This window comes from Lonchura striata, chromosome 3, assembly GCF_050655825.1.
Source record: "Lonchura striata isolate lonStrDom1 chromosome 3, ASM5065582v1, whole genome shotgun sequence".
In the NCBI taxonomy this organism is placed as follows: domain Eukaryota; kingdom Metazoa; phylum Chordata; class Aves; order Passeriformes; family Estrildidae; genus Lonchura; species Lonchura striata.
In genome coordinates this window covers 63386142-63401682 of record NC_140705.1, presented here as the reverse complement: position 1 = coordinate 63401682, position 15541 = coordinate 63386142, and the positions used below count along the sequence as shown (strand labels likewise).

Genomic DNA, 15541 nt, shown 5'->3' with positions numbered 1-15541 from the left:
ATTTTCCTTTCGGCTGCCATTTACAGCCCAGCCCCTTCCAAGGTTACCCCGCTTGCCCCACTCCGAGGGGAGGGATGCAGGGCCGGGAAAGATGCAGAGTTGGGGAGGATGGGGGCCGGGATGGAGCCGTGGCTTTCAGCCGTGTCAGCCCCGCATGGAAAGTGTGTCGGGTGGGCTGAGGAGGGGCCAGCAGCCCCGCGTCCATGTCCCCGCGGCTCCCCCCCGTTCTGCTCGCTTTCCCTCCGCAGCCAGGGCCGCGGAGAAGAGCGAGGAGTGTGTGTGGGAGTGCTTTGGCTGTCGGGCCGAGCAGGGGCTCCAGCCCAGACTCTCCCCGGGACGGCGCGGCGGGTCCGCACCTTGCACAGAACCCCGAGCACAGCTCCGATGGAACCTGGGGGTCACCCACCGGGCCCCTCCTCGACGACAGCCCTCACTGGTGCACCCCATGGTCACCTGGAAGGAAGGGAGGGAGGGAGGGAGGGAGGGAGGGAGGGAGGAAGGAAGGAAGGAAGGAAGGAAGGAAGGAAGGAAGGAAGGAAGGAAGGAAGGAAGGAAGGAAGGAAGGAAGGAAGGAAGGAAGGAAGGAAGGAAGGAAGGAAGGAAGGAAGGAAGGAAGGAAGGAAGGAAGGAAGGAAGGAAACTAAGTTCGTGTATTCGAGGTAAATACACGTTATTTTCACTTTCAAATGTTTGTGTATGCGTGTTTATGTCTTAACGCTGACTTGATGCTGCAGTATTGCACAGCCCGCTCACCGGCACGGATCGCCCACAGATGCCTTTCTGTAAGTTGTTTGGCATTTCGATTTAAATGCCCCATCCATCCTTCCTCTGTCACTGCTCAGTTTACGACTCAGGGGGAGTCGCTTTCTCCTGTTTCTTCAGGCCGGGGTTGCCCGGGGGGGCAGGACCGCGCTGCCGTGCCGAGCCGCGGGGCGCCGGGAGCCGCCAGCCGCGCTCATCTCCGCGGAGAACCGCCTCCCGGCGGGGCAAAACTGCCTTTCCAACTGTGTCCATCCTACCAGTTCCCTCCCGGAAAAAAATGACTGAAAACTGGTTGTCAAAAGGAAAAAAGTTATTGCCCATAAACTCCCCAGCGCTGCCCGCGGCCCGTCCTCCCGCGCCCGGCTCTGGCTGCGGGACTGGCCATGGGCCACCCCAATTCCTGACGGCTCCCAGCCCGCTGGGAAGCTGCCCGGCAGCTCGCACACACCTGAGGACATCGGGTTCCTGGCTGCTTCCGAGGCAGGGCACACGGAGCTGTGCCAGCCTCCTCCAGCTGGGCGCGGGAAGTCCTGGCGAGACCCAAAGCCATCAAATACGGCGCTTTTCCTCAGCTTCCAGACCCGGACAAAGGCGAAAGAGGCAGCTTGGAATTAATTTTTTACTTTATTTGGAAATCTCATCCAGAAACACTGGTCAATAATAAATATATCGATAGTTATTATCAAGAATATATAAAAAATAAAGACATGGTGGTGTCTTTGAGGCCCCAACCGAAAACAAACGAACGAAATGAAGAATAACATTATTTCAAACAATGTCCCAGGAAAACACATCGAAAAGGAAATAAACAGCAACAAACCTTCTGATTTAGATATACAAATCACCGACCTGGCAAGAACTGACCCGCATGCAAAACCCAACCATAACAAAAAAAAAAAAAATTTAAGAAAACAAAAACAAACAAAACAACAACAAAACCAGCAAACGCTAATAAACCCAGAGCCAGCAACAGAAATTTGTGCTCCAGACAGCTAAATCAACACACTTCACCGAAAGGAGGAGATGGGAGATTTGGCAAAATAGATCTGCTGGAGGGTTGTGCTGTGTTTTGTACTATTTTACTCTTTTTTGTTTTATTTCTTTTTCTTTTTTCTTCACAGAGGGAAGAAGAAAAAACTACCGCAAAAAAACCAAAAACAAAACCAAAAAAACCCAACCCGCATAATAACAAAATCTGCAAAAACAAAACAAACAAATCAAAACAAAAAACCACCAAACCACAAAAACCCCAAACCATAAACCACACTCGAAAACTTCAGTGAATTCCCTCGGAAGTCCCTGTTGCCAGGGGAGCCGCCTGTGGCCGGTCCCCACTGGTGACAAGCTGGGGCGGAAAGCATGCACGCACTCTCTGGTCTACCTTGGGCCGCCACTGCGCTTCCACAGCCAGGTTTGGAGCGGGAAATTTCGGAGGTGTCGCCGTGCACAAGGAAAGAAAGGAAAAGCCCGGGGGAAAAAAGAAGGGGGAAAAGCCCCAAACCGATTTCATCGTCTCTTGGTAGCTGCGAACACTACAATGACAACCATGTCTTTTTTTTTTTTTCCTTTTACATACATTTTAAGGAATCATTTACATTTGATTACCATCAGCGGCATTATTATTATTATTATCATTATTATCATCATTATTATTATTATCATCATCATTATTTTTACAACAGGGACTTTTTTTTCCAGTTTAGTATAATAAGAAAACATCGCCCGAGAAGCCGGGTGGAACATTACCTTTGCAAGGTCCTTACTACACTAATCCCGTGTTACAGGGGGCTTGGCGGGCGGGGGCAGCGGGGGCAGGTCCGTCGGCGGCCCGGGGGGGACCGGCCGCAGCCCCCTGTCCGTCGCTGGGAGTGCCGGCTCCGGCGCAGCCCCAGCGGCCGGGGGAGCCCCGCCGAGTCACTTCAGGAGGTCCTTGGTCTCCCCCGAGATCCTGGCCATGTTGGAGGCGGTGAGGGCCGAGAGGTGGGGCGGGGGAGGCATCTGGCAGATGGTGCAGGGGCACGGCAAGCCAGCCCAGTGTTGGAAGCCGCTGCCGAGCTGCAGGGCAGGGGGTGTCGAGGGGGTCTTGAGCAGGGAGTGTGGGGGCCGGATGGTGCCGATGGCCGGCAGGGAGGCGGAGAGGGAGGAGGAGGTGTTGGCGGAGGACAAGGCACTGCCGAGAATGGGATGCACCTGGTGCACAGTGCCGGCGGCGTGGGGCGGGTGCCCGGCGGAGTGTCCCACCGTGCCGCAGTGAAAGGCCGAGTGGTGTCCCCCGTAGATTTCCCCAACTAGCCTCTTCATCTCCTCCAAGGAGCTGGTGAGCATCAGGATATAGTTTCTGGCTAGCAGGAGGGTGGCGATTTTGGAGAGTTTTCTCACAGAAGGTCCATGAGCGTAGGGCATCACCTCCCGCAGTCCGTCCATAGCGAGGTTTAGGTCGTGCATCCTCTTACGCTCCCGGCCGTTGATCTTCAGTCGCAGCTGCTGCAGGTCCTGCTCCGAAAGCTGCTTCTTGATTTTGTACTTGCTGCCTTCCCCTCCAGTCTTGGAACCGTTCCTGGTGAGGCCTTCCCCAGACATCTTCTGCACCAGATCGTTCTGAGTGGAGGAGACTGAGTTGAGCCGGCTGTCTTGGTGGTGGTGATGGTGGTGGTGGTGGTGATGGTCTCTCAGGTACATCTCATCCATGTCTGGCGAGGAAGCTCTGCTGGAGACAGAGCTAGAGTCAGAATTCATTGTATTCAGGCTTCTGAGCAAGAAACTCTTCCCTGCTCTGGACGTGACAAGACCACTCTCCTTCAAAAAGCAACAAAAACAAAACGAAAAGGAAATAAACGGACGGCAGGGTCTGCCAGCGAAGGGCTGGAAATGTTGGAGGAAGAAGAAAAAACCCCCTCAGCCGTCTCTCTCTCCAATGTCTCCTTCTCTCCCTCCTCACCCGGTTACTCAGCCTGTTTACAGGATGGCTACTTAGTGTATGCTTGGACTAACCTCAGCTTGAAAAAGAGGGGCTTTTATAGAGCTGCAGCAGAGAGCAGAGACAAAAGGAGCCCTCCTATGTATAATGGTCTAGTTAGGATGACGTGCCATTATTCAGGGCGGTGCGCTTTGACTGTCCCATTTAGCAAGGACCCCTATTCATATTCATTGTGGTGCCACCCGGGACACCTCAGCCACGGACCATCAGGAGTCAAGGAGACACAAAACCCTTCTGATTGACACCGCACACTCATCGCTCCGTGTGCGCGCCTTCTCCTCCCCCTGCCTCCTCATTTCCAATATAAAACCTCATCCCGTCTACAGTAGGGAGGCAGGGGGCTGCGAGGGGCTGCGTGCCTGAGAGGGGCCGGCCAGCAAACCCCGGTGGCGGGCGGCAGCGGGCAGAAGCAGCCCGAGGAAGTCCCTCCGCCAGGGCGGGAGGGGTTGGGGGACGTTGGTCGCCCCCGTCCTAGAGCATGCCCGGCTCCACGCTTTGTTTGCCTATCCCTCCCACTTTTCCTGTCCCCCCCGGCCGGGGCGTGTGGTGTGGCACCGGCTGGCCCTCGCTTGGGAGGGCTGGCTGCAACTGCCTCGTACCTGAGTAGCCGCTTTGTTTAAATGAGCGATGAGGATTCGGGCATCAGCCGCGGGAAGGTGCGGGCTGAGAAACCCGCCTCCCCCCGGGCCAGTGACTCCCTTTAAATAAACGGGGAAAGCCAGGGTGCGGCGGCAGACCGGTGTGCTTGGCGGCGGGAGGGGTGGCCGGCAGCCCTGGGGCTCCGCTGGCCTCGGGCTCCGGTGGAGGGGCGGCGCGGCGGGGCGGCCGGAGCCGCCGTCGGTGGGACCGAGGGGGCCGGGCCGGGCCGGACGCAGGCGGGAAGGGAGCCGGCTCGGGGGGCAGCTCTGCAACCAGCCCCAGGCGATCGCGCCAGTAAGTAGAGGGGTCCCGGGCACCGGCCGCAGCCAGCGGCGGAGCGGGGAAGGGAGATGGGTGCGTGGGGCCGAGCTGATGGGGGCTCGGCCGGGCAAGGCGGGCGGGGCACCCGGGGCGGTGGTCGTCACCTCAGCTCTCGGCCGAGCTCCGTGTCTGCCTCTGCCCCAGGCGCGGACTGAACTGGCGTGGCCGCCTGCGACATCTCTCGGGATGGGGAGGTGAGAATTCCACTGCGGGGACGGCGGTGGGAGCAGCCTTCGTGCCCGGGGAAGGGCGTGTGGTCGCCCGCCGTATCCTCCCAGCCCCGGCGGTGCGTACGCCATGAGTGCGGGGCTGTCAGACGGGACAGGACGGGAGCCACCCGCGCCGCCCGGAGCTGGCCCTGGTGTCTCCCTCTCTCTCGAGAAACTGACTGGCTGAGTGTCCACTTTCCAAAAGGTGCATAGGGGCTGGTAGAAATCTCAGCAGGAATTCGTTCCTTCAAAGTGTCCATTCCCCGAGGAGGGCGAAGAGTCAGAAAAAGAGGGATATTTTCGTCCGACTGAGTTTAACTGTGGTTAATCTGCAGAGCAAAATTAAAGCTTTCGGATTCCAGCACTGTCAGTAAATCCTGCGGTGAGAAGGGAAGAAAAGAAAAGAAAAGAAAAGAAAAGAAAAGAAAAGAAAAGAAAAGAAAAGAAAAGAAAAGAAAAGAAAAGAAAAGAAAAGAAAAGAAAAGAAAAGAAAAGAAAAGAAAAGAAAAGAAAAGAAAAGAAAAGAAAAGAAGAAAAAAAAGAAAAGTTTAGGGGAGTGCATCATAAGTAACTGCACGCGATCTCGGCTTTGTCACGCTTTCACTGTGAAAGCCGTAAACCGCCCCGGACTTCACTAAACTGACAGGTTTGCCGGCCATAAGGCAGGAAAATCGGCCGGGCCCGGAGTCCACAGTGCCGTCCGACCCCACAGAGCCGGGCGCCTCCATCTCCGCACCCTGCAGAGCCGCTCTCCTGGTGGTTCCTGGGGGCTGCCCGCTCCTCCCTGCGTCCTTTTCTCCCGTAGAGCTGGAATGAAGCAAATAAACAAGAATTGATACGGTGACGGCGGCAGCGGCACAAAAGCGGGCAAGATCGGGAAAAAGCCCCGGTTTGGAGGCTGCTCGAGGGGCTATAGCTCCCACCTTTCGTCCCCGCGTCCGCCGCTCCGGAGCAGACGCGCAGCTTGTTTTGGGAAAGTTCAAGTCCGACGGGGACAGAGAAGAGGAAGGCAAAAAGATGCTGTCGGGGGACAAGCAACAGGAGGGGTCCTGTCCTCACCTCCGGCAGGGCGAGCTGCTCCTGTGTGCTCCGCTCACCTGCGGGCTTGGGGTTTCCTCGGGATGGGGCCGGGGGACGATGCCGGACTACGGAGCCGCCGGTGCACTAGAGGGGCTAGAGGGGCGGGAAGACAAGGTGGGCTTGTCACTCGAAGGAATATTACTAACAATTTTCTCTCCCTTTCCCCGGGGATGTCTCTGCTTCCCAACGCGCTTGTGTGGCTGTGCGGGCCAGTCGCGCCTGCACTGCCGCAATATCTCCCTCACGGGACGGGGCGGCTGGACTCGGCTCCGCTCGGGGTCGCCTTAGGCCAAAGGAAGGAGTTGGGAAAGATACACAAGGTTAAATCCCGAGTGCAGGCAACGCCGCCAGGAAAGTCGTTTCGGAAATAAGCAGCCTTTCTCCAGCTTGATTGCTGGTCGTAACACTGCCTGAAACGTCCAGCCTTCCTCGCTGCTTTCCTTTCCAGCCCTAAAGAAAGAGGATAAGATAGATGAATAAAGGAAAGAGACACAGATAAAAGGAGAGGGAAAAAAAGAGAAAGAGACAGAGAAAGAGAGAAAGAGAGAAAGAGAGAAAGAGAGAAAGAAAGAGAGAAAGAAAGAGAGAAAGAAAGAAAGAAAGAAAGAAAGAAAGAAAGAAAGAAAGAAAGAAAGAAAGAAAGAAAGAAAGAAAGAAAGAAAGAAAGAAAGAAAGAAAGAAAGAAAGAAAGAAAGAAAGAAAGAAAGAAAGAAAGAAAGAAAGAAAGAAAGAAAGAAAGAAGGAAGGAAGGAAGGAAAAAAAAATAGGCACAGCAGAGCGATGCGTGGGAATTGTCACTCTTGGGCGCAGCCAAGTGGGAGAAGACCCTCCCGGACACTTTCCGGCTGAGCCGGCGGAGAGCGGCGGGGCCGCCCCGTCCCGTCCCGGCGGCGGGCGGGGATCCGCACTGCCTCGGGGCGCTCGCCACTGTCGCTCCGCGCCGGACAAACGCCCGCCATCCCCCGGCCAGGGACATTCGGGATAGGGCTGCGGAGAAGTCGCGGTTCAGTCAACAGCGAAACTGCCCCCGACGGCACAGCAACGAAATTAACCCCCAGAAGTCAGAAAACCAAATGTTTCACTATTCGAGGAGTCGGAGAGGGTGAAAAATACGGCTAGGTCGTAGCTATATTAAATCAACGTGCTCTATCCCGTCTTTTAATTTCTATTTTCATAAAGGCACAGAGATTTGGTGAGGAAGGGAAATGTGTCTTTTCTGGAAGACTCAGAGTATCAGGCGCAGGAGCGCCCCGTCCCGCACAGCGCCGGCACCGAGCCGGACCGTGGGGGACTCAACCCGCTACGTACCCGGCGGCGGCTCATGGGGACGATTTTGAGTTTAGAGGCTACTCCGAATCGAAATAGTGCGTTTTCAAATACTGGATTTTAGTTAATAGATGCACTTTAAGGCGGTGTCCGATTTTGAATTATCATAGAGTTTGGTATAGAAATTGGATGTACTTTGCTCTTGCACAGTTTCACTATGACAGAATATTAAATCTTGTCTCCCTTTGACTTTATTAATCTGGCCGGCAACATAAAATCTAATTAATTACATGAAAACTGCTTACACCAGTATTATGTATTTTTCTTTCGGGTTTATTAGAAGCCTATTAGTTTTCATGGTTTATTGCTATTAGTTTTCGCTATGTCTGTTTGGTTTTAATTTAATTTTGACATTTTACAACAGTGCTTTCAGTATAAATGTAGTTATAACAGTTAGCACTACAAGTAGTTGTTGAGACAATTGAAGAAGACAAGATCACTGCATTAAAAGAAAGCTCTCAGCTGGCTCTCTGTGAGAGAAGGGCTGCTTCAAAGGGGTTGTGCTGCACCTCACTGGGTGCTAAAGCTGAAATTTGGTTGTTTCTAAACAGCGCACATTTTATTTTAGAGAGGACGGCTGAAATTCCCTAACTGCTTGCAGCTTTTGCTCAAGATGTACTAATGGATTTCATTTAGATCGACGGTATAATTCAGATTGATAGCATCTTGTCATCTGACACTTTGACATCGCTAAAGTGAATAGGCTGAAAGACTGTTTTAGTTCTTGTGTTTATCGTGAATTTGCTTTCTGGTAGCAGGGCAATATGAGGGCAGTGACTGGGAAGGGAAAAGAAGGCTGTTCTGGCTGTTGTAGTAAAATTCTGCAGACAGACTTAGATATAAAATTCTTCTGCCTGGATAGAGAAAAAATATTTTCCATTCATATAATTCTAAATTCGTTGGCAACAAGGGGTCAGAACAAATTCTCCACATTCTGTAATTATGAACCTAGATCACTTACTTTTATCTTCAAAGTATTCTGTGGAAGACAGCAGGATTAGGTCCATACCAGGCACTTCTTTGGAGATAATTTAAACTTAAAGGAAATAACTGACAGACATTCCAGCGCAGTTAATTAAGTGTGATGTTTTATTTTCTGTATTTAAATACTGATTTGCAAAACTTCTGGAAAAAGTATGGCACAAAACCCTAATAATAAAATCTAAAAAGTCAAAGTATAATTCATTAGAGATGTGCAAAATGTTAATCCTCTGATACATGACATTTGCTACTAAAAGTATGAAATTATTTTCCATAAATAATAAAAAACCTTTAATCAACAGTTTGCACATAATTCCTTTTTTTTTTTTTCCTTGTAGTGACTGTACCTGAAACCTGCATTCTACAAATAAAAGATTCTAGAAAATCAGTTTGAATGTTTCTTCAGCTATCAGACATGCCATAGTAATAACCAACAGTGAAATATTTTATCATCTTTGGATTTCCAGGGGGAAAAAAAAGAACAACAAACCTGTCAGTGTTATTGATTATGCATCCACTAAATAGTTCAAATTTAGCTGGTTGGTAAAACATGCATTATCTCCTAAATACAGCCACAGAGCTGGGACTGGACTGTGACACACGTTTTCCATGTGTAGTGCTCAGACGGTGGTGGACATTTCAGGAATGTCAAATGGGCTAAACTTACAGTCCTGGCAAAAAAACCTTGTCGCATTGTTTGGAATCACATGTGGCTTGACACAGTGTTGAAGGATAATAATTCTGCTCAAAGGCCTGTATTTATTTTCACCTTTATGTTCTGGCCCATATTTACACTTAAAATATTAACATTCTCAAAAGAACACATTTTCTTTTTATTTCTGCTCTTCCATGTAATTTGCAGTTATTTGCATTCTTATTACTGTGAACTTTCTCCATCTCTTACACTTGCTACTGAAACTCACACAAATACTTTTAAGAATTCTCTCCCTCACTGCTTTAGATAACTGATGATTACTATGTTATTGTTAAAGTCATAGAGGGTATTTAAATATCAGCTGTAAACAAGGTGGGAGATGGATACAGAGTACAGGAGAGTTGCCCTCATGCTCCCTCCATATCCTCCCCTTCAAAAACCCCAGATGTGCTGAAGTTAAGTAAGCTTCCCAAATATTTACAGTTATCTCAGTGTGAAAGCATTGGTGTTCTAACCAATAAAGATTGAAATATTTTACCATCTCAGAAGCAAGTTAATGCAATTTAGTTTTCATAGCTATAGTGAAAAAAATAAAGTCATAGAAATTATTGAATAAATTTTCCACTACAGATTCAAAAGCATGGAAGACTCATTAAAGAGAAAGAAAAAAAATCCTTGTCTTATTTTGTATCTCAATTTTAAACAATACATGTTTCCAGTGAATATTTACAGGTTGATAATACGCTAGTACAAATTCTAGAAGACACAACAAAAATTATCTGCTGTCTATTCACAAACCTTTGCCATGTCTCAGTGTTTGGGGATGGACGTATGGACTGCCTTCAGCACCCTTGAATAGAAGTCTATTGTGTGGGCTTGTTCCATTGGGATCAATGGGACAACATGTGCAGTGAGATGCTAATGAACACCAGAAACGATGGTAAAATCTGGCCTGGCTAAGGCATAAGGCTGTTTTTACAAATCACTGCTGAGAATCTTGCTATACTTCTTTCAGCTATGCTGTTGAAATTTCAAATATTCAGGGACACTTTACTATATAAGTTTTTTACATAATTTAAATCACATTTTCCCACCCTTACAATGTGAATAATTCTCCATTCTTGTCTTGTTTAAAGTTGCAGATTAAGGCAGTCCCTTTTCAGTGACAATTGCACTGTTAATGTAAATGTGATTCCAGAAATGGAAAATAAAATACACTCGAGGAAAATAACATCAAACACAAGTATAAAAGAGAAGAATGATGGTCAGAAAGCAGGCTCACGGGAAAGGATAGTGTTGGCAGCATGTAGCCTATGGTCATTTGCCCAGTGCACCTGCAGAGCTCCACATCAGAAATGTTCAGTCCCACATTAAGGGGAGGGACAGCCCCAGCCCATCTCAGAGAAGCCCCCAGGCAATGGTGCCTCTGCAGGGGCAGTCGTGGCCTGGTGAGTGCTCAAAGCCAGGCACAGGGCTGCAGTGCTGGAGGAGACGGGTGCTTTTCTTGGTCCCCCCTTCAGCCTGGGCTGGGACATAGCATGTATCATTTGAATGGAAAACCTACAAACCTATGCATATAACATTGGGAGCCTGTAATTCTTGGCAGCTTGGAGCAGGCTTAGAAGTGCTCAGACACAATAGTATTGAGGATCATAAAAGTCCCACCTCTGTCTCTTAAAAGAGAGAGAGAGGGAAAGAAGACAAGGTCCACTAACACCATCTTTTCTCACCAGCTTATGGCAGAGGTTAATTATTAACTATTGAAACACTGACAAACTGTGGTGCTTGTTTGCTTATTATGAGGCCTGTCAGGGCCAGAACCAAACCTTACTGAATCTGACTGATGTCTCCTGGTTTCAATAGACTCAGAGGTCAGGCCCCTAAAATTCAAATCACCAGTGCTGTTCCTCGCAATAAAGAACCAGTGAGAACTTTGAGGAAGAGCTTAATTACTCCAATGAGATCATTTAGTTTTTAAACAAAAATGCTTTAATAGGAGGCAGACCCTTTCATATTTATTTCCCAAGAAGGAAATTGATTAGCAAAATGTTAATAATGAGATTTTAAAAGAGTTCATGCCATCCATAGACACCAAGCTCAGCTAAAGGAGCTCACATTTTCTTTCCAACTGCCAGTGCTAAGAAAAACTGTTTTCAGGGAAGGGCCCATGGATGGAATGCAGGTCATCTTCTCTAGTTTGCTAATACCACTTCTGTAATAATTTTGCCTGTTATTCTTTTGCATCCAAAGCAAGGGTTTGTGCCCAGTAGCAGCAATTTCATGTATCCAGATCTAGCCTAAAGCTATCATCTCTTTGTCAGGAAGACACTTCCTTGCAGAGGTGCTTAGCTGGGTCTATGAGAAAACACAACCTTCATATGGAACTCAGTGGTTTCAGACACTGCCAGCAAATTTAATTTAGAGAAGAAATACATGGGACATGAGAGATACCCTGGTGGAAGTTAGTACCCTCTGCCTGGCTGTCAGAAATACTTCTGACTAGGAGCGTGGGATGGAACAGGATCTTGGGAGCTACAGCTTCTTCTCAGCCACTTTGTAAGCAGCAAAACAAACAGCTGGCATTGGCTTTCCTTTCAGATATTTTGTATACTCGGGAAGGTGAGAGTTCTAAGGTTCTTCCAGACACAAAGAATATATTTCTGGAATGGGATGATACACATAATCCAGTCTCATGTCTACTACACGCTAAGAATTACTGCCTGTAGTATGGCAAGAACAACTGACCCAAAAATATGGATACACTGAAATGTGTAAAACCTTCACTGTAGGACATACTGTGTAAATAGTATAGTATAGATAGACAGATAGATAGACAGATAGATAGATAGATAGATAGATAGATAGATAGATAGATAGACAGATAGGTAAGACTAGGCAACAAAAATCAGAACTATAAATGGTAAAGAAGCAAGAAATTATATGTGTTTTTAATTTTATAGCTCTGCATGACTTATTATAACAGATGCAGTGGGAAGTAATTATTCTCACCACTGCTGAAAATAAAATTTAATTTAAAATTACCTTCATATGAATGTATGCTTGGAGTTGTTTTCTCACCAGTTTTGTTACTAAGAGCTGGCCGGTACCCATAATGGATAATCAGCATGTTGCATCTCAAGATTTTGCAGATATCACTGCGTTTTTCCTAAATTGCAGAGGCCCAGTCTTGCATTGTTAGTGAATGTGGACTATTCAAGATGCCCTGAAGATTTGGGAGGGTGGATAACCTCCCTGGTTTTCAATATTTTAAGGATTTACCTCTATCTGAAGTTTTATAAAGTCCTTTCTACACTGAAAAATTTTGTGACTTTCCAAAATCACTAGAATCCACATACTTAATGCCTTTGATCTCGATATTCATGGCATCCTTTCTCATGTATTTTTATTGAAATAAGAGTTGGAGTTGCAAAAACAGCAAGCTAACAAAATATCAACACAAACTTGGTGCATTTCACTAATGAGAAAAAGACCCACTGGATTTTGTACTGCCTTACTCTGATATTAGTAAATTCATATTAAATATATTGACTTCAATTAATATTCAGTTCAGTACTCCATGCCTTTTAAAGATAAAAGTAAGTGGAAGAGATCATCTTTGTTATTTTAGCAACATTTTCATTTTCTTCAGACTATTTAATATACTCTCAAAATTTCTGGGCTGAAAATTGTAAAACAAATACATACTTATTAGAAATTTTTAAAAAAATCACTGTAAGGACATTATTCAGGGTATAGAAAGTTTTTTTGTCTGTTTGCATGATTTTTAATCTGGTTGTATATGGTCCTGTCCCTCATAAGTCACAGCAAACAATATAGTATTCCACAGGAGCTTTTATCCTAGTGAGCAGAAAGTGAGCAGAAAGACTGAACAAAAGATTGAATTAATTAATTAATTGATGAATGTATTTAAATAAGGCTCCACCTGCTCTGCTTCAAAAATCTCTCACTATACTACAGAGAGGTTTGTTACACTAATATCAAAGCCTTCATCTTGATTTTTGAACGAGATGATTTGTACTTGGAGTGATTGGCAAAATTCAAGATATGCAGCATAAATGCTGCCTTTGCTGATGTGTGTAATACCAGGAAATCGCAACCTAAAGGCGACAAGGAAGGCCATCTATCCTAAATGAAATGGGGAAAAGTAGATTTTCCCACTTCTTTTTCAGAAATACCTAACACACTTGTTTCATCTTAAGGATTTGCCTTGCTAGCATGAATGGTTCACTGACATGAAGAATTTAATTTAATATGAACAAAGGCACTATTTTAGGATTTTTTTTGCTTTTATATTCTCAACCCAATAATGCTTTCTTGCCTTACATCGACAGACAAGATGTATGGTAACAAACTGCATGGGACAAGACCTAGTTTGCCTGCCAGACACCAGCAGAATTTGCCAAAAGTTTGCAGAAGGGCTGCTCTAAAATAGAGAATGGCGAAAGCCGCCGTGGTTGTAGCTCCTTACTGGGGTTATAGCAGTGCCCCACCGGTGGCACTGAAGAGAAGGAGCTGGTGGCTAAGGGGTGTTGGATTAAGAGGGGTGGGAGTGGGATTTGTGCGTCCCCCCGTCCCAGACAAAGGTCCCTGTCCCCCGCAGGAAGGTGCTGAAATGCAAAGCGAGCTCCCAGCTCCTTTTCTCTCTCTTGGTGGCATTTGGAAGTGTAAAGCTTTGAATACCAATTGCTTGAACTGGACATATGTGAATCTCTTCTAATCCTACTAATCCCGTCCCCGAGTGCTTCTTTGTATGTGGAGGCAACACACATAGATCTAAGTGAAAGTGGCCGTAATCCTGGAAATGTGGAAAAATGTCCCAGTGTGGGAGTTGGGAGAGGGAAAAGCTCCCCAGCGGAGGGAACCCGCTGGAAGAGCTTTGTGTTTGTGGGGTGAGCGAGGGGCAGCAGTGGGGGCAGGGGAGACATGAAGGAGAGCTCTCACCTTCCCTGAGCCGCGAGGAGGAAAGCAAACCCACCCAGCGGGAAAGCTCCCTTTGCAAACAGCCATCGCACACTTGAGCAAACCCGCAGAACTGAGACAAAGTTTCCAAACGCTGGGAAATTCACCCACCGGCAGCTTTCAGCAGTGTGAGCTCAGCAGGCAGGGCACTAATGTGCTGACTTCATTATTTCCCGACCTCGCCCCGCTGAATGGCAGATCTGTGGAGGGAGCGGTGCGCTATCACTCCATCCTTCCCTGGCCACAAAGATAGGGAGAGGAGCTGGGATCATGTACCCTATGTACCCTGTCACCGGCCCTGGGTCTGTCTTGGAGGCTGGGGTGGGGGGGGACCCTCTTACCCTGCGCGGATGTGAGAAGTGGCGAACAGCAACAGGGCAGCAGAGACCGATGTGCTCTTCATTCCGCCTCTCTGGAAACTGATTTCAGGCAACAAACCCTCTAACTTTGCACGGGTAAAAGGACAGAGACGGCAAAAGCTTCCGTGTCTTTGATTCAACACTGAAACCCCAGCATCTGATCAGGCTGCTATTTAAAATTAACACCCACCTGGACGCTAACAAACCCTATGGGTTTTCCAAATATACAAGTCATATAATTCAGCCACACGAATTTCCCAAATGTCAGACAGCTAATTTACATTTTCTTGGCTAGTCACTGAATAAAACGTGTTTATACCCCACAGTAGATCGTGTACAAGGAAATTAATCTGGTTTTTGTATGTGCTTTCAAAATATTTTAAAATATGGAGCAATTGATAACATTATTTGCCAGGCAAATCTTTATTTTGCTCAATAAATCTCTAAATAAAACCATGTTAGGTAAGAAAATCTAAGGCTATATATTCTCTTGGAGTTGACTTTTTTATTACCTCACCAGACTTTGTGCTTTCATAAATATGTGTCAACTGAAATTAACCTGCTGTTTAGAGATAGTATAATCCCAAAATCAGCCTGGGGACTGCAAGCCTTTTTTTTTTTTTTTTTTTTTTTTTTTTTTTTTTTTTTTCACATGAACCTCCTGAATGTCACAGGGACAGAAAATGAGGCTAGATCTTTAACTTTGCATTGATAAAGCAATAAGATTGCCTCTTGGAAACATGTTAAGACAAAACTCATGGTGCATAAAATCACTTCATTAGCAGGAAACAGCCCAGGGAAGAGTTTTGCCATGTGCATCAGAGGACACATAGGATAAAATGGGGTGAGAATAAAACTTATCTAAGCCTAGCTCTGTGGACATGACCCTGCTGCTGGCTGCAGAAACACTGCTCACATGGAGAACAAGTCTTGGCATTCAAGGGACACTGCTGATGTTGCACCAAACAGCTCCTCAAAATCCAGCAGTGCTGCCCCGCCGGCAGGCTGGCAGGGAGAGAGAGTACAGCCCTTCTGGGCAGAGACAATCCACAGAGCCAGGACACACTGGCACAGTTGTTTCCTACTTTAGACTTCCCAGACAGGGAAGAGAAGGAAAACAATTTGTCTGCAGGGAAGCTTTGTCTCTTTAATTTGTATTAAAGAGCCCTGTGGCCCAAGGGTGCCTGTGGTGTTATCCCCCTCAGGACACCAAGCATTTTACCAGCAAAGCAAGGGTGCTGTTTTTTCTATC

General features: G+C 47.3%; 1 protein-coding gene across 1 annotated transcript; it reads right to left on the bottom strand.

Annotated features, from left to right (window-relative positions):
• Window positions 1–1367: 1367 nt before the first annotated feature.
• OLIG3 (oligodendrocyte transcription factor 3) lies at window positions 1368–15416 on the bottom strand. The gene has a single exon (XM_085575341.1). The coding sequence runs from the start codon at window positions 3496–3498 to the stop codon at window positions 2677–2679; it is 822 nt and encodes a 273-aa protein (XP_085431467.1). The 5' UTR covers window positions 3499–15416; the 3' UTR covers window positions 1368–2676.
• Window positions 15417–15541: the final 125 nt, after the last annotated feature.

Bases quoted from the DNA above. Each gene is read 5' to 3' on its own strand.
- OLIG3 (XM_085575341.1), bottom strand. From the start codon at position 3,498: ATGAATTCTGACTCTAGCTCTGTCTCCAGCAGAGCTTCCTCGCCAGAC.